The sequence below is a fragment of the Rhinoraja longicauda genome, chromosome 4 (genome assembly GCF_053455715.1).
Source record: "Rhinoraja longicauda isolate Sanriku21f chromosome 4, sRhiLon1.1, whole genome shotgun sequence".
NCBI lineage: Eukaryota > Metazoa > Chordata > Chondrichthyes > Rajiformes > Arhynchobatidae > Rhinoraja > Rhinoraja longicauda.
The window spans coordinates 19,806,290-19,825,101 of record NC_135956.1 but is presented as its reverse complement, the minus strand read 5'-3'; the positions used below and the strand labels follow the sequence as shown (position 1 = coordinate 19,825,101).

The window sequence follows — 18,812 nt, the reverse complement described above, 5'->3', positions numbered from 1 at the left end:
TTGTTCCGTTTCGGGACACATGACAAGAAAGCAATCTTGACCCATTACTCTTGCAATGTGGAGGTCTGGTAATCCGGGCTGCTTTTGATGAGTGTTAGGGGTCTGTAATCCTGCACTTGGTGTGCGGTGCAGAGAGGGGGCGCTCCGGCGCCGCCAGTCTCTGTCCCAGGGAGCAGCGCGCGGTGTCTCCGATCAAGATGTCTCCGGGCTTGTTCCAGTTCAACGAGGCGCGGCAGAAGTTCAGCGTAAGCGACCGTGGCCGCCCCTCTCGCTCCCTTCTTTTACTGTCGATGGGGATTACTGTACCGGGGGTGGAGGCGGGAGTAGTTAAAGGGGGCTGCCGGGCCTAGATAGGGTTGTGAGCACCGACCTGAGTCTGAGTGAGTGAGACACGGAGGCGTCAGTTAGTCAGTCCAACAACATTCGCCACTAATGAAGTTTAATTTTTTTGTCATTTATCACTGGACCCAGTCGGATCCGTGTTTGTTGAAAGTATGTGTTTTAAAAACAATTGTACATATATCTGGGGTTATAGGTCATGTTTAGCCATGTTGATCCATGGTTGGATATCAGCCAGACGACTCAGAAAACTAATTTATTCTTCAACATGCATGATTGCTTATTTTATGTGAGCTCGAGGTAGTTTAAAATATAATTTGAAAGACGTTTCTCTTATAATGCCACACTTCCTCAGTATTACACAGAAAAAAAAGTTCCAGATTATTTCTTTAAACTTCTCTGAAAGGTTAGAATAAACCTTAGCTGGAGTGTGATCTGAAGCTTCAGCATTCTTTTGTTGCCATGTTGCCAAGATCTATTAAAAAAAATGTAGATTAAAAAAATTAGATTTCTATTGTATCCCTTACCACCCAAACCACCCTCTCCCCAGGTACTTTCCCCTGCAACAGCAGGTGATGCAACACCTGTCCCTTTACCTCCTTCCTCGACTCCAACTTAGGACTCCGACAATTCTTTCAGGTGAGGCAGAGATTCCCTTACACCTCCTCCAACCTCATCTACTGTACTGCTGTTCTAGGTGTGGACTCCTATATATTAACAAGACCAAGCGCCGGGATGGCGATCGTTTTGCTGAACACCTCCGCTCAGTCTGCCAAGGTCTTTGTGATCTCCTGGTTGCTAAACACTTTAACTCCCCCTCCCATTTCCCTACTGACCTTTCTCACAAGGGCCTCCTCCACTGTCAGAGTGAGGCCAAACGAAAAATGAAGGAATAGCACCTCATATTTTGCTTGGGCAGCTTACAACCGAACAGTATGAATATTGACTTCTCTAACTCCAAGTAACTCTTACTTTTCCACCTCTCTCCATCCCTCCCCCATCTTAGTTCTCCAACCAGTCTGACTGTCCACCTGATTAAATTTTACATTGTATGCCTCGTTGTCACCTACCCCTAGTTAACAATGACCTATTCTACATTTTACTTGATATTTGTCCCTTTTGTTCTCTCGTTTTTCACACCTTACCTTTTCATATCTCTCATTTCCCCATCCCTTGACCCTCAGTCTGAAGAAGGGTAGTGACCTGACGCCACCCATTCCTTCTATCCTGCGATGCTGCCTGTCCTGCTGAGTTACTCCAGCATTTTGTGTCAATCTCTGGTGTAAACCAGCATCTGCAATTCCTTCCTACACATGACTATTGTACAAAGCATTGCTGAGGCCACATTGGAGAGAAGTAATGGGTGATGTTTCAGGTCGCGACCCTTCTTCAAACTTGTTAGGGATAAGGGAAACAAGAGATATAGACTTGATGTAGAGATAAAGAACAATGAATAAAATGGGCAAAAAAGTAACAATGATAATGGAAAGCTGTTTGTAGGGTGAAAATGAGAAGCTAGTACAACTTGGGTGGGGGAGGGATAGAGAGAATGTCGGGCTACCTGAAGTGAGAGAAATCAATATACCACTGGGCTATAAGCTGCCCAAGCGAAATATGAGATGCTGTTCCTCCAATTTCCATTCAGCCTCAGTCTGACAATGGAGGAGACCGAGGACAGAAAGGTCTGTGTAGGAATAACCGGGAGGTCAGGTTGGTTCACGTGGGCTGAGTGAAGGTGTTCCGCGAAACGATCGCCCAGTCTGCATTTGGTCTCGCCGATGTATAAGAGTCCACATCTTGAACAATGGATACAGTAGATGAGATTGGAGGAGGTTCAAGTGAACCTCTGCCTAACCTGAAAGGACTGTTGGGGTTCCTGGACAGAGTCGAGGGAGGAGGTTTAGCGACAGGTGTTGCATCTTCTGCGGTTGCAAGGAGGTACCTAGGGAGGGGGTGGTTTGGGTGGGAAGGGATGAGTTAACCACGGAGTTGCAGAGGGAACAGTCTCCGTGGAAGGCGGAAAGGGGTGGAGATGGGAAAATGTGGCTAGTGGTGGGATCCTGTTGGAGGTGGCGGAAATTTTGGAGGATTATGTGTTGTATGCAACGGCTGATGGGGTAGAAGGTAAGGACTAGGGGGACTGTCTGTTGCAGAGTCCCCTTAGTCCTTACATTCCACCCCATACGCCGGCGAGACAAACGCAGACTGGGCGATCGTTTCGAGGAACACCTTTGCTCAGCCCGCGTGAACCAACCTGATCTCCCGGTTGCTGAACACTTCCCATTCCATTCCTACACAGACCTCTCTGTCCTTGGTCTCCATTGTCAGAGTGAGGCTAAATATGAATATTGATTTCTCTCACTTCAGGTAACCCCTGCATTCCCTCTCTCTCTATCCCTCCCCCATCCAAGTCGCACCAGCTTCTCATTTTCACCCTACAAACAGCTTACAATCGCCTGTTTCCTTTATCATCGTTACTATTTTGCATATTTTTCATTCATTGTTCTTTATCTCTCCACATCACTGTCTATACCTCTTTTTTTCCTTTATCCCTAACCAGTCTGAAGAAGGGTCTCAACCTGAAACATCACCCATTCCTTCTCTCCAGAGATGTTGCCTGTCCCGCTGAGTTACTCCAGCTTTTTGTGTCTATCTTTGGTTTAAAGCAGCATCTGCAGTTCCTTTGTACACATGATGATAAAGGAAACAGGCCATCGTTAGCTGTTTGTTGGGTGAAAATGAGAAGATGGTGCGACGTGGGTGAGGGAGAGAGAGAGGCAATGCAGGGGTTACTTGAAGTTGGAAAGATCAATATTCATACCACTGGGCTGGAAGCTACCCAAGCAAAATATGAGATGCTGTTCCTCCAATTTGCGTTTTGCCTAATTCTGACAATGGAGGAGACCTCGGACAGAAAGGTCTATGTGGGAATGGGAAGGAGAATTAAAGTGTTTAGCAACCGGAAGATCAAGTAGGTTCAGGCAGACTGAGCGAAGGTTAGGACTTTGTTCATTGGAGTGCAGGAGGCTGAGGGGTAATCTTATAGAGGTGGATGCAATTATGAGGGGAATAGATAGGGTGAATGCACAGAGTCTTTTACCCAGTGTAATAAGGAACCAGTGAATAGGTTTAAGATGAGAGGCAAGTTTTAATACGAATCTGAGGGGCAGCTCGGAGGGTGTTAGGTATGTGGAATGAGCTGCCAGAGGATGTAGTTGAGGCAGGTACGATAACAGCATTTAAAATACATTTGGACAGGTACATGGATAGGAAAGGTTTAGAGGGATATGGACCAATCACTGGCAAATTGGACTAACTTGGATGGGGCATCTTGGTCAGTGTGGTCGAGTTGTGTCAAAGGGCCTGTTTCCATGATGTCTCTACAGAATAAAATTATATCAAATAACATTTTGGAAAGTATGAGGTACGCTGCAAGCTTTGGAAAGAAGTTGAGGAAGTTGGAATATTGAATTGAATAGAGACAACAATATGAAAGTATCTGGAGATATAAGTAAACAGATCTTTATTAAAAATAGCATTACTGGTCACCAAAATAATATAAAATGCTATTGACAATGGGATATGTTTTTAGAGGTGTATTCAAAACTGCACAATTCCATTACTGTAAAAGCAGGACAAGATTCAAAGCAGACCTTTTGCTAAAACAAGGATTTATATTGATGGACTGGATGTTGGAGAATAATAGGTAATGACTCAACAACTTATTTTACAAAAGGCATTGAATAACTTATTTTAGAAAAGACAATACTTAGATGAAGCAGAGCAGATAATGGATGGGACAGGGTTAATCTGGAGAGCATCTGAAATTAGATACCATAAATAAAAATCAAGTTAAGCATGTTTAATTTTCACATGTACTGGCAACGGACATTGACAGTCTTACTTGCTGCAGCTGAACAGACCTGGCCTATTATTGCAATAACACACAGAAAAATGCATAATTATCAAAATAGAATAAAATAGTAACCATAATACTATATGACCATTGTAGTGCAAAAGGTCCATTGAAGTCCACCGTCCATTGAGGATCATAGTTGCTGAGGTTAGTGTGTGCAATGTTCAGGAGGTTTATGGTTGCTGGGAAGAAGCTGTTCTTCAACATGTTGGTCACAGATTTCTGGCTCCTATATCACCTTCTTAATGGCAATAGCAAAATGAGAGCATGGCCAGGATGGTGTGGGTTTTTGCTGGCTTTGTGAGGCAGCATCTCCTCTGAATCCATTTGTGTTGGGGGTAGTCAGTACCTGTGATGTGACGGGCAGTGTCCACCACTCACTGCAGTCTCCTTTGTTTCTGGGCATTCAAGTTGCTTAACCAGGCCATGATAAAACCCAGATACTCTCTGTTGTATCCCTGTAGAATTCTAAGAGTATTCACTGACATACTAAATCTCCTGAATCTTCTAAGGAAGTAGAGGTATTGATAAGCTTTCTTTGTGATTGCATCAAGCTTTCTTTGTGATTGCATTGATGTGCTGGGTCCAGGGCAGATATTCAGAGATCTGTACAGCAAGGAACTTGAAGCTGTTTACTCTTTTCATCACTTTCCCATTGATGAAGACAGGTTCATAGATCCCTGGCTTTCCCTTCCTGGAGTCAACAATCGGCTCCTTGGTCTTGATACTGTAACACTGTAAATTTCCCCGGTGTGGGATGAATAAAGGAATATATTATTATTATTATTGCTAATGTTGAGATCAAGATTGTTGTTCTGGCACCATTCAATCAGATTTTCAATCTCCCTCTTGTACTCTGACTCATCATTACCCTGTTATTCGTCCATTGGGGCAAATTTAAAGGTGGCATTGGAGCTGAATCTGGCTGCACAGTCATGAATATAGAGAGAGTAGAGCAGGGGACTGCAGTGATCCTGCATTTATATTTATCAAGAAGGAAGTGTTGTCAATGAGGAAGTTGAGCATTCAATTACAGAGGGTTGACCAGAGATGCAGTTTTCTGAGTTTGCTGATAACTTTGGAAGGGATAATGGACTCTATAAGTTGCTGCCAATGAACAACAGCCTGACATTCATCAAGAATAGAAGAAATAACAAGATAGTTAAAAACCAGTGAAATCAGCAAAAAAAATTGCTCACTTGCTAAAATGCAGAAGTTCACACAGAAATTGTTTACAGCAATTTGGTTAGAAGCTTCCGAAAAATAACCAGATGAGTATACGAGAAAAGAAAATGCTGAACATGATTTTTAGACTTTAAAGATAGAGCGTGGAAACAGTGTCCCACTGAGTCCTCACTGACCAGTCATCATCCCGTAGACTAGCACTATCCTACATACCAGGGACAATTTACAATTTTACTGAAGCCAATTAACCTACAAATCTGCAAGTCTTTTTGAGTTGGGGGGGGGGAGAAACAAGAGCACACGGAGAAACCCCACGCAGTTACAGGGAGAGCGTACAAACTCCATGCAGACAGCACCCGTAGTCAGGATCCAACACGGGTCTCTGACGCTGTATGGCAACAGCTCTACCTCTGTGCCACTGATTAAATAAAAGGATGATGAAATAAAAGGAAATCTTTGGAGTTTAGATATTCTTCATGAAAAGGGAAGATGTATTTTCCATGTGATTCTATATAACATAGATATTTGACATTGCATATAACTTGTATCCATTTCTGTAATTTTTATAGTAAGTGCCTATGCAGCAGCACATGCAGCAAATTGATGAATGACCAATTTTTTTAAATTGAACTGGACAGGTGTACTCCTGTTGGGTGCAAATCTCTGCTGCGGGCAGGAGTGGGGGGGGGGGGGGGTAAAGGGGGTTGAGGAGGGATGGAGTGGGGGGGTAGGGATAAGGGGGGTTCAGGGGGGATCGAGTGGGGAGGGATGGAGTGGGGGGTGGGGGAGGAGACGGTGCTGGACCAATGCAGGAAGGGTTTGGGCCCAACGGGTCCAAGGAATGTCCCTCGGGGCCGTGGGCGGGACCCGGTGGCGGGCGGGGGTGTCCCCCGGGGCTGTGCCAGGCCCAGCAACTCTGTCAGACCCGTTGGCGGGCTTCTTCTGCGGGCCGGGCAACCCGTGGAACTGTTGCCGGGCGGGGAGTGTCCCCCGGGTCCGTGGTTGGGCGAGGGGGGACAGGGAAAAGCCACTTACCTGGACCCCGTGTGTCCAGAGCTAATCGGCGGGGAATGGCGGCGACGACCATCTTGTTGGACCCTCTGTCGCCGCACTGCACCACGGGAGAAAGGTCAGGTGCGGGGCACGCTGGGACGGGTGCCTGTACTCCCGTTGGTCCTCGGGGCGGGGGGGGGAGGGAGCTCATTTATTTAAGTTTATTAAATAAATTGTTTTTTAAAAGTAACAAAAGTTGATTTATTCAGACCGCGGGGAAATGGTGAGCAGGGTGGGCCTAAAATTGTGGCGCTATCGTGTTCCTCTGCTATCGTGTACCATTTTTTTGAGGATGAAAACCGCACAAAGAAACAACGACGGGACAAACTTACGGCACAAACATACAGAAAGTGGGAAACAAACAAGATGAGAGTTTTACTAATATATATAGATTATATTCCACATCCCTTTTGCAATCAGTAAAAATATGAAAACAAATATAAAATTGGATTTGAGACATAAGAAACCAGTTGAAACATTTATGCGTGAAACTTTAACCATGATATGAATAATGTGCAAATCTAGTTGGAGTGAGAAAGTATTCAGGGAATCCATTGAGACTGTTTACATGCAGAAAATAAACCAGATGGTGCTCAGTTTTTGACTATCTTACCAACTGACTTGCTTTCCCTTATTTGCTATGCACTCAGATAATGAAATAAGGGTTCAGTTCTGTGTGAAACAAGGCTAATTCAAGTTCAACTTTAAGATAATGTTTAAAATTGAACATCTTACCTGAATGACAGCACCTGCAAAGATGCAGAATAGGTAGTTCTGCTATAAAGTGATAGTTTCTTTCCTAAAGAACGTTATGTTTTTGAAAAACATGTTATAAAAGCATTTGTGTCATATGGGGCAAGAGAGATGCACACTTGCAATGACAGTTAAATTTCTGGCAGGAGTTTCAGAAATAAAAGTGGTTTAAATAGCCATAAGTTTATATTGTTATTAGATGCTAAAACACTGAAGGCTGAACAACGTATTGCATTGTTTAATAATGATTACACAAGTATCATTGAAAGTGATTGTCAGTTTCCAAAGTGACACTCTAAAATGGCCTCTGCAGTGAAACTGGCAGCCTGTGTTCTTAAGATACAATGTTGTCTGAATACTGCGGAGCTAATTTCCCATCAAAATTGCATTGTCACCAATTTAACATGCATAATATATATGCATGTTGAGGGGCGTGGCTGTGTTCTGCAGCTGCGGCTCACCGGCAGTCTCTGTCTTTTTTTTTGTTTTTTGTCTGTCATCGTTTAATTGTACGTTTTGTTTTATTTTTAACTCTGTGTATGTGGGGGGGTGGTGGGGGGGTTGGGGGAAACCTTTTTTCAAATCTCCTCAACGGAGATGCGACCTTTACCGTGTCGTATCTCCGTTCGCGCTACGGCCTAACATCGTGGAGTTGGCGGCCTCCAGCTGGGATCGACCTTGAAAACTCCGGTCGCAGGGCCTGGACTTACCATCTCGGAGGCTTCGGCCGTGGGCCCTGCCGACCGCAACATCGGGAGTTCGCAGGTCCCTGGCTGGCGACCGGCTTTCGGGAGCTCCAGCCGTAGCAGCTTCAACCGCCCCGAAGTGCGAGGTATGATCAACCCGCTCGCAGGCCCTTCATCGCCCTGCGTGGCTCGGCCGCAGCACTTTCCATCGCCCGGTGGGGGCTCAAGACTTTCATCGGCCTGCTTGGCTCGGCCCTGGGACTTTCCATCGCCCGGTGGGGGCTCAGGACCTTCATCGGCCTGCTCGGCTCGGCCCTGGGACTTACCATCGCCCGGTGGGGGCTCAGGACCTTCATCGGCCTGCTTGGCTCGGCCCTGGGACTTACCATCGCCCGGTGGGGGCTCAAGACTTTCATCGGCCTGCTTGGCTCGGCCCTGGGACTTTCCATCGCCCGGTGGGGGCTCAGGACCTTCATCGGCCTGCTTGGCTCGGCCCTGGGACTTTCCATCGCCCGGTGGGGGCTCAGGACCTTCATCGGCCTGCTCGGCTCGGCCCTGGGACTTTCCATCGCCCAGTGGGGGCTTCAAAAAGTTGGGAGCCTCGATCACCTCGTGGCACCACGGGAGAAGAAATCAGGAGGAGATAAGACTTTGCCTTCCATCACAGTGAGGGTGTGCCTAGAGCAATCACTGTGATGGCTGTTTGTGTAAAAATTGTGTAAAAATTGTATCTGTGTGTCCTGTGCTTTTTGTTTTCTACTGCCGGACCCTGACGTGAGAGGACACTGGCTTTGTTTATTCGCCACTTCTCCGTTAGGATAGTTTGTCTGTTTGTTTTTATGTTTGATTGTTTATGTAAAGCGCTTTGAGCACCTGATAAGGCGCTATATAAAATAAATGCTTATTATTATTATTATTATAATACAAATAGTGTTTTCTAACCCATTAATGGTGTCCTATCCAATTTGCATTGTAAAAACATGTTTGGCAGATGATCGCGCTTGAAATGCCAATGTAGATTTTTGTGTTGAAGTCTCGATCATTTTGTGTCTATCTGTGATTTCAGTGGATATGAGTTTGAGAACATTTGAAATCAGCCTCCCTATCCGTTTGCATTTGCCGTGTTTAAATTGTGAATGTGCTGACTCTTCATAAAACCATCGATTTTAATTTACTACCTGATTCAACTGTGCCATTGATCATCATGTATGGAAGATGTAGTGAAATAGGTGCAGAGGAGCATTTTTGGGTGAATTGAAACCTTACATTGAAACATTTGAAGGACTTTTTTTTCACTTTATTGTTATTTTCTAGTATTCAGAGGCTATTATTTTCTTCACATTGCACCATAAATTTGTTCTCAAAATTTAATATGTCTGTACAATTGAGGAATTAGTCCCTGGTGGTTACACATTTATTTATTGGATTCCACGGTTCAATCTTGAGGCTATTAAATTACCCAGGCAATTGGAGCAAACTTCAAGTATGTGGAATTGCACAACAGGAAGATTGAACTTTTACAAGTGCAAACACAATTTTTTTAAATCTTCACTTACACAACCAATAAGACCACACTGAAAACTAAACTGGTAACACGTTTTGGGAATTATTAATTGAAATTTACTTTTGTTTTACTAGATATGTACAAAAGAAGCTGTGAAGACCAAAAATATCAAGCCATTGACCCTTGTATTCAGCCAGTTGAGTGGAGGGTAAGTACAGGTTATCCCCACATTACTGTCATTTGGGTAATGGAAATTGATCCTTGCAGAATTTGCAATTCACTGCCCAAAACTTTTATATGTGGAATAAAATTTACTTTGTTTCTTGACATGGATTTGTGTTATGGAAAATTGCCATTAGAACAGTTTTCTAGCAACACAGGTTTCCTGTAAAATAACACTTTTTAAAATATTTAAATGATCAACTTAAAAGAGGTGCTGATGTATCTTTGGCTTTTCTATTTTAGTTAACATTTTTAGAATTGCTATTTGTTTCTAAATGTAGAGAAACAGAGAAGAAAACAACACTGGATCAAGCATTCAGAGGTATTCTTGAAGAAAAAATTGTGAGTAGCAGTCATTATCTCCCAACCTACCTCATCATGGCCCTTGCACTTTTTTAATCTGTACTTTCTTTGAAGCTGTAACACTGTATTCAGCTCTCTGGTTATTTTGCCCTTTGCACTGTCTGTTGCACTTTTGTTTGGCTTGGTTATACTCATGTATAGCATGATTTGACTGGATAGCATGAACACACATTTTTTCACTATCACGTGACAATAATAAATCAAGTTTCCAATTTTATTTGTAAATTTCTTTCCAAGTGATCTGTCAATGCCAAATATTGCCAGTGGCAGCAATAACGCATTCAAACAGCAGATAATTATATTTGTCTATTTTATTTCAAGTTGATGCTGGTAAGAGGTCTTTAGTAGAAAAATCACCAATTCATCGCATGGCAGTTAGCCCTTATCCAATTTAGTTGCACATTGTTTGTCATGAATTACTTTAATGTATTCAGTTGAATTCTTGAGATTCTACTGAACAAAATCTTGTCAGAGCATTAGCAGGATTTAAAGAAATGTAGGCCAGTTTTTTTTTTAAGAGGGAAATAGCTAATGTTTCTCCATTTATCTGAGAAACTACAAAGTCAAGATTTAAAAATGTAAAGGATTTATTTCCTTTTTAGCGTACTGATTTTTAAAATTAAACATGCACCTTTTTATTCATGGGATACAGACAATTGGAGCAAGGTTGACTTTTCATGCCTTTGGCCAGTTCCATTTCTAGACATACAGAAATTTGACCTGGAATGTCGACCATTCCTTTTCCCACACAGATACTCGACCTGCTTTGTTACTCGAGCAGATAGTTTCTTGCTTGATTTCTGGAAGTGATGTAAAGTGAAGTTACCCCTCAGGTACTTTAGGTAGAAGTTCCAAGATTTTGACTTGGTGACAAATCATCTTATGGCATTTACCCCTTTTTCTATGTAACTGCTCAACTGTTATAACCACTTTATTTTTTTCTATTAAATTTCTGAAATTGTTTTGAACTAAGTCTTATTAGTTTGGCATGATTTTAATCAGCTTACAGAAATTCAGGCCTGATTACTTGGGTGGGGGAGAAGTAACATTTTTGTAGTACGAATTTCTCGGGTAAATTTAATGGGGAATAATCAAATGTACGACTTTAAACAAATGAGCTACAGGTGTATGATACAGAGACTTTTTATAGCTTTTTATTCTGTTCTTTTTTTAGTTAGAACAAGGTGAATGTGAAGATTTCTTGTCTATTATCTCCCTTAGCATAAATGGAGTCACTGAAGGTAATTGTAGGTTTAAAATAACATCTTAAATGAGTACTGTTGTTTAAATGTTTGTGGCAATCTGTAGTTTCGAGGATTCCATTTAGACTTGAAAAATACACCGATGAGCCAAAACATTATGACCACTGACAGGTGAAGTGAATAACATTGATTATCTTGTTACAATGGCACCTGTCAAGGGATGGGATATACTAGGCAGCAAGTGACAGTCAGTTCTTGAAGTTGATGTGTTGGATGCAGGAAAAATGGCCAGGAGTAAAGACCTGAGCAACTTTGACAAGAGCCAAATTGTTATGGACAGGCGACTGGGTCAGAGCATCTCTGAAATGGCAAGGCTTGCGGGGTGAGTACCTATCGACAGTGGTCCGAGGAGGGACAAACCACAGACCGGCGACAGGCTGTTGGGCGCCCAAGGCTCATCAATGCGCGAGGGCAACAAAGGCTATCTTGTTTGGTCCGAACAGACAGAAGGTCTACCGTGGCACAAGTCACAGAAAATTTTAATGGTGGTCACGAGAGGAATGTGTCACAATACACAGTGCATCTCACTCTGCTGCGTATGGGGCTGCGTAATCCCAGAAGTGATGACACCAGGATGCATTGTGGGAAGACAACAAACTGGTGGAAGGAGTGTGATGCTCGGGGCAATGTTCTGCTAGTAAACCCTGGGTCCGGCCATTCATGTGGACGCCAATTTGACACGTGTCACCTACCTAAACATCATTGCAGACCAGGTACACCCCTTCATGGCAATGGTATTCCCTGATGGCAGTGGCCTCTTTCAGCAGGATAATGCGTCCTGCCACACTGCACACATTGTTCGGGAATAGTTTGAGGAACATGATGAAGTGTTCACGGTGTTGCCCTGGCCTCCAAATTCTCCAGATCTCAATCCGATTGAGCATCTGTGGGATGTGCTGGATTGACAAGTCCGATCCACGGCGGTTCCACCTCGCAACTTACAGGACTTGAAGGATCTGATGCTAATGTTTTGGTGCCAGATACCACAGGACCCCTTCAGGGATCTTGTAGAGTCCATGCCTCGGCTGGTCGGCGCTGTTTTGGCGGCACACGGAGGACCAACAGCATATTCGGCAGTTGGTCATAATGTTTTGGCTCATCAGTGTGTTTGTCTACAATCAAGAATATATACATAGTGCATGATATATTTGAAAAAGATAAAGTTATCGTTTTTAAATAAATTTGGTGTTTTTAATAATATTTACAGGATTATTCCCTTCGTCCCGTCAAGAAGGGAGAGAGTTCTCTTTAAAATAGCGGCATTTAATCCGCTTCAACCCTTATTTGCTTAATATTACATCTTTTTTTAGTCGCCCTTTGTAAAGGTTAAATATTTCACTGATTGGTGTAAAATACAATGTTATTCTGCATGTTGTGAATGTATCATATTTTTCCCGGATTAGAAGTTATTAGCTGTAAGGAGAGGTCGGGCAAACATGGATTGTTTTACCTCTCAAGTATAGAAGGTGGAGGGGTGATGTGATAGAAGTCCATAAAGCTTTGAGAGTCATAGACAGCGTCTTTCTCCCAGGATGGAAATGTGAAAGAATAAAAGGCATAGCTTTAAAGTGAGAGGTGGAACGCTTAAAGGAGATTTGCAGGGCAAAGTTTTTCATGCAGAGAATGATGCATTTCTCACATATGCTGCCAGGGGCAGTGGTGGTGAATGCAGATACGATAATGTGAATGCACCTAGAAATGCAGGGAATGGAGATTGAGTTTATAGGACTTTATTACAATCCCTACTATAATTGGCACCTTAATATCTTGATTGGGGGTAGGGATTGAGACTTCGTTGGGGTCATCAGGTGGGCACCCTCCTTCCTTGGTGCTTCGTTGATAGGCCCACGACACCTCCAGAGGGCTCAACAGCGACACCTGGCATCCCAGGTGCGCTCCCCTCCATTTTTACCCCTCTTGCTGGTCATTTTGCAGCCCAGTTGGAGTCCTTCCTCTTCAGCCACAGCCAGTTGCTGCTTTGTTTGGCAGCCTCTGACGGTTTGCCGGAAGGCCTGTCCTCGAACTCCCATTCCCTTCAGGGGTCTGGTTGTTGACGGCTACAAAACCCTCTACAACCAAATATGAATCATGTGCAGGCAAGGGAGGTTGGTTTAACTTGGCCTCATGTCTGCCACATACACTGGGTCGAAGGGCTGGTTCCTGTGCTGTACTGATCTATGTTCTATCAAAATTTAATAACATTTTTAAAGCTAACAAATATGTTTTCTGCTAATAATTTGATAATTTGCATATGTGTAGGTATGTGCTCTGCAACAACACCCTTCATACTGCTTGGTGATGTACTTGATTGCCTTCCTCTTGATCAATGTGACAGAATATTCACTTTCGTCGAAAAAAATGTTGGAACTTGGAAATCTGTGAGTAATGCTTGAATTAACTGTTCAAAAAAAATTGACAATTGTGTTTATTTTCTGAGAAACATATGGTGTGACGAGGTGAATTTTTGTTTCACAAATCAAATTTTCATTCGTGGTTTTCATGAATTAAAAAATAATAATAATGTAGCCTTTGGAGATGCAGACACGAAGTAATGATGATATACTCCCTAAAATTATTTCCATTGCAGAATACCTGGAACATGAGATGAGATTAGCTTCCGTGACTTTGGTCAAAGATTGGAATGAAGTGTAAAAAAATAAATTTTTGTTCAGATGCATAATGTAGATGATATACAGAAATCTCAGTTTTAAATAAAATTAGTTTGCTATTCGCAGTAAAAGATTGTAATGGGTACTTCTTTGAGCATAATTCACTGACTGGTGTAGATAGGGTAGACATCCAGAACTTTCCCTGGGTGGATATGCCACAGACTCGAAATTATAGTTTTAAGTTTAAAGATGATGTGCGGGGCAATACTTATATATGGAACAGTGGGCGCCTGTATCATGCTGCCAGGGGTGGTGGTGGAAGCAGATATGATAGTGGCATTTTAGAGGCTTTTAGATGGACATATGGATATGCAGGGAATTGAGAGATTTTGATCACATTCATGCAGAGATTAGTGTAACGGCATCATATTCGGCTCATTGTCCATGTCGAAAAAATACATGATAAAGAAATGTGTTGAGTGGGGTTGTAATGTAAGCTTTGTGAAGTAGCTGTCATAACATTTGTTGTTTCCTTTTAGGCAACATTTTACTCTGCTGGCAAAAACTACTTATTAAGAATGTGCAATGGTAAGTGAGCACAAATCAATGGATCTTGTCTTAACTCTTGCAAATTGGAACAAAAATATTGCTCTTCATGATTTTTTTTAAAGCTCTTCTTTCTAGGCATTAGTAACAATGGCATATAACCAATGGATTGTTGCTGTAAACACATTTTGGTTCAATGATGTTTTTCGTATCTGGCATTCCTATCCAGTGTGCGATGTGATTCCAAATCTGCATTAATGCATGTCACTCTTTAAAATCTCTGAAATGGCCCAGAAAGTCACTCAGCTGTTTCATACCTGTAATGCTTACAAATAAAAAGGAAGGGCTATCTAGCTTTCAACCTTGCCAGCAGATTCAGACAAGGCAAATTTGATTGACAGGTACATAGATAAGAAAAGTTTAGAAATTATATGGGTCAAGCACAGGCAAATGAGACTAGCTCAGAGGGTCTATCTTAGTCGGCATAGACAAGTTGGGCCAAAGAGCCTGTTTCCGTACTTGTTTAAATGTTAATTATAATAATTTTTCAGATCTCTTACGAAGACTTTCCAAGTCGCAGAACACTGTTTTCTGCGGAAGAATCCAGCTATTCCTGGCTAGATTGTTTCCTTTATCAGAAAAGTCAGGTAAGAAATTAGAACCTTGTGGCAAGAATTTCTATTTATGTTTGTGAATTTTTGTGGTGATTGTACAGGGCCCAATCCGGGTTTTCTGAGAGATCATAGCACTTGTACTACTTTCGCCAGTGACCTCAATCAACATTCTTTTTTTCTGCTGGATTGCTTTTGATTCTACAATTCCCATCAAATTCCACATCCTTAATATGTAATATTTGTTCTTGTGTTCAATGATGGTTATATTCACCTCTTTGAAAACTCTCAAAATACAAAGAACATTGTTTTACCTGTTGCAAATTCAGTCAGCATTCACCAATTTTCACCTATTGTCTCTACTTTGCTGTGTCTTAAGAGATGTCTCACATTTCCATTCTTGCAGATGGTAGTAGGCAGCTCATATATCTCTACCAATTTGTTTACCCTGCAAGCACTAAAATTTGAATTTTGGTGATAGTTGAGCACTGTTTCCTTCACCATTGAACAAGATGGCGATATTAGGACAAGTGATTTTTAAACAATAGACCTGTCCGATTGTAAATTTATTTTGTTTTACAGAAGCAAGTTAAACTGCACTGACATCGGACTTTTAAAACTTAAAATACATCTTTTTACATGCCAATTCGCTTCTGTAAGTCTTTAGTCTTTTGCACAGAAGGCAAATTGTACAGATTCTTGATAAATAATATAAAATGGATACATTTATAGTCAGTTTTTTTCTTTTCTCCTACAAAATCTTAAAAATTGAGCTAAAGCCAACAAAGTGTTACTCCAAAGATAGACACAAAATGCTGGAGTTACTCAGTGGGACAGGCAGCATCTCTGGGAGAGAAGGAATTTGTGATATTTCGGGATGAGACTCTTCATCAAACAGAATCAGGGGAGAGGAAATCTAAAGATATGGGTTTCAAAGAGAATGTAAGGTGTAAAAATGACAGATCGAAGCAGGTGATGATCAAGGAAATGTAGAATGATTCACTGTTGGCTATGGGGAAGGTTACAACGAGGCATATAATCAGAAAAAATAATCAGGACAATGAAACTAGTCGGAGATCAAGGGTGGGGGAGGGACGAAAAGAGAGGGAAAGCAAGGGTTATTTGAAGTTAGAGAAATCAATGTTCATACCACTGGGTTGTAAGCTGCAGTGTGATTCTACTTTTCACCGAGTTCATGGATCATGTGCTTTTGTTCAGACTTCAAATATTGTGTTCAATTTAAAGATTGAATTGCTCCAAAAATTAGAAATTCAGTCTTCAGAATTTTTTTATACTCGGTTTCTGACCCATTACTATTAAAATTCTTATTTATTTTTGTCCTATAAGTCCTTAATTTTCTTGTTGTTGCCTTCCTGTGCTATAACCACGTGAAACTTCAATGTCTAGAATTTTGTCACCTGTTTTTCTTCCTCCATTTAGATTATTTTGCTTATCATCCTCTGCACGCTAACCAGAATTACATTCCTTTCCCATGCGTTAAAATAAACAAGTGCGCTGACTAATCCATCCAGTAGCCCTTAAAACCATTTTGTGTAAACCTTTTCATCATCCCAACAAATCTCTCTTAGCTCGGCCTCCATTTGTAAAGAAATAGGAGAAGAAGTATGCTGTGCTTCTCTCCCATCATTCAATAAGATCATGACTGCCCACAAACCATTTTCCTTCTCTATCCCTTTTATCCCTAATGCCTTAATCTGTTAAATGTATTTGTGAATTACACCTCCACAGCCCCTTTGGACAAGAAACCTTCTCAAAGCTTTACTGCTTTGAATAAATAAGTTTTCTTCATCTCTGATCTAAGTAATCGTGCCCTCATCATGAGATTATTGTACTCAGTTCAAATTTGTCAGCCAGGGACAGTTGTCTTTCAAAAAACCTTTCAAAATCTCCAAGATAAAGACGCTCAGTGTATTTAATATTTGGATTTTAGGGATCAGTCTTATTGCACATCCTCTTGCATATCTACCATGCTTCCCAGATAAAGAAATTCCAAACTCTGCATAATATTTCACGTGTTTTCAACAAAAATATATCTAATCTTTTCTGAGCCTACATTTATTGGCCATCTCTCCCTGTCCCTGAAAAGTATGGCTTGCCATATTTCAGAAGATATATTAAGGTCCCTCGTTACCTGTCATGAGGGATAAGAAAATTAAAATTTTACCAAGAAGTAGCCATAAGTGTCACAGAGTTTGATTGCATTTTATTTCAGGGCTAAATCTGCAAAGCCAATTTAACCTGGAAAATATCACGGTGTTTAACACCAATGAACAGGACAGCACCCTGGGGCTGAAGGTGAGTGTTATCTTGGATGAGAAAGCTAAATACCAATGAGATTTACCTTACTTGTGTGTCCTTTTTTAAATAACTTTTGTTATCGTTTGAGAATTTGCAGCACACAGAAGATAAAGAAGATGGAATGGAAGTTGAGGAGGGAGAGACAGGTGACGAGGAACCTCCTACAACATGGTACAAATATTTTAACTTTTTATTAAACTCAGAAGTATAGAAACAAACCTGGCCTTTATTTGAATATGTTGTTGAATGTGACTAGATCTTGCAGCAAACAATATGTCATTTGAGTCCGTTGATCCTTCCTGGTCGTGTGACTCCACACAAGCCTTTTACCTCCAACTCTGTCCACATCTATTTTCTGAACCTACTTATCCAGTGCTCCCTTAAAAGTACCTAAGCTGCTCATTCAATGATGTCATACAAGGTGCATGTCTTATCCACTTTGGATAAAGAGTTTATTCTGAATTTTTTATGACCATCTTATTTCTGACAATAAAACTAACCACAATTGGTTAATTGTTTCATGATTATAGTAAACTTCTCTGTTCTAGTATCATCCTTGAAAATCTCTTGCACTTTCTCCAATGCCTCGAGATACTCTTAATTACAGCAATGAAATGGTACAGTCGTCCTTGATTTTGGCATATTCGGGATTCTATGCAAGTTTAACTTGTGCTTTTCAGTTACATATTTTAATATTAACAAAAATATTGGTGAGATTAACGGAATAGTTATTTTATTTAATCTTTCTCTTGGAGGAAACCATAATAACGCCTGGTCCCTGCATCATTCTTTGAGATGTATTTTTTAAATTGCTGTGATTTTCTTACTACTCTAGTAGAAGTTTGTTCATAATTGAAGTGTCTGCTGAATGTTTCTTTAGGTCAGGGAAATACTTGCTGTGAAATCTGTTTCAGTCTAAGGATGTGATAAAATAATTGAACTGTTGTTCTTAAAGTTTTGAAAATGACTTAAATGAGTGCGATTGAACACTGTCTTCCTGTACATTGCAGTTCAGACGACTGCCTTCCATTTTGTTCAGGTACATTTACATTGTTTATAGGTGCCTTTCCAATCTGCTTTTGGCTGTCCCACTGTAACAATACAAACAGGTTTCGCATATTTAGACCAATGAAGAAAGAACAGTTCAACGATCTAAGATCAAAAATGAAACATTTATAAAAACAACAATAAAAAAGCAATAAAATAACGTGTCTCACATGCGTGCAACTGCATGTCGGGGACTCCTGACGATGGCTTGGCCTGGAAAGTTTGATTTATGGGCTGTTAGCAGATAACTCTATTTTATCTGAAAATCCTGTTTAACCCTTTCAATACACCCAGTTGAATAAGACAAATCACTTTTTTCACTGATTTAGAGGCTTGCAAAACCTAAGTTGTGTTCCAATTTTGTCATGTCTTATTGTTAATATCCATATATTTTTTA

At 41.3% G+C, this 18,812-nt stretch overlaps 1 protein-coding gene across 5 annotated transcripts in view; it reads left to right on the top strand.

Annotated features, from left to right (window-relative positions):
- The window catches only part of thoc1 (THO complex 1), a 59,329-nt gene that overhangs the window by 9,371 nt on the left and 31,146 nt on the right, over nucleotides 1–18,812 (top strand). For 2 of the 5 annotated variants that reach the window (XM_078397310.1, XM_078397314.1), the window contains exons 1-9: nucleotides 173–245; nucleotides 9,571–9,644; nucleotides 9,940–10,000; nucleotides 11,196–11,262; nucleotides 13,543–13,661; nucleotides 14,432–14,480; nucleotides 14,990–15,085; nucleotides 17,283–17,365; nucleotides 17,457–17,539. In XM_078397310.1, the coding sequence (XP_078253436.1) occupies nucleotides 198–245; nucleotides 9,571–9,644; nucleotides 9,940–10,000; nucleotides 11,196–11,262; nucleotides 13,543–13,661; nucleotides 14,432–14,480; nucleotides 14,990–15,085; nucleotides 17,283–17,365; nucleotides 17,457–17,539 (680 nt within the window). In that variant the 5' untranslated portion in view covers nucleotides 173–197. Of the gene's footprint in view, nucleotides 1–172; nucleotides 246–9,570; nucleotides 9,645–9,939; nucleotides 10,001–11,195; nucleotides 11,263–13,542; nucleotides 13,662–14,431; nucleotides 14,481–14,989; nucleotides 15,086–17,282; nucleotides 17,366–17,456; nucleotides 17,540–18,812 lie in introns of those variants that run through there. The other 3 variants (XM_078397311.1, XM_078397312.1, XM_078397313.1) reach the window with 3 other exon arrangements.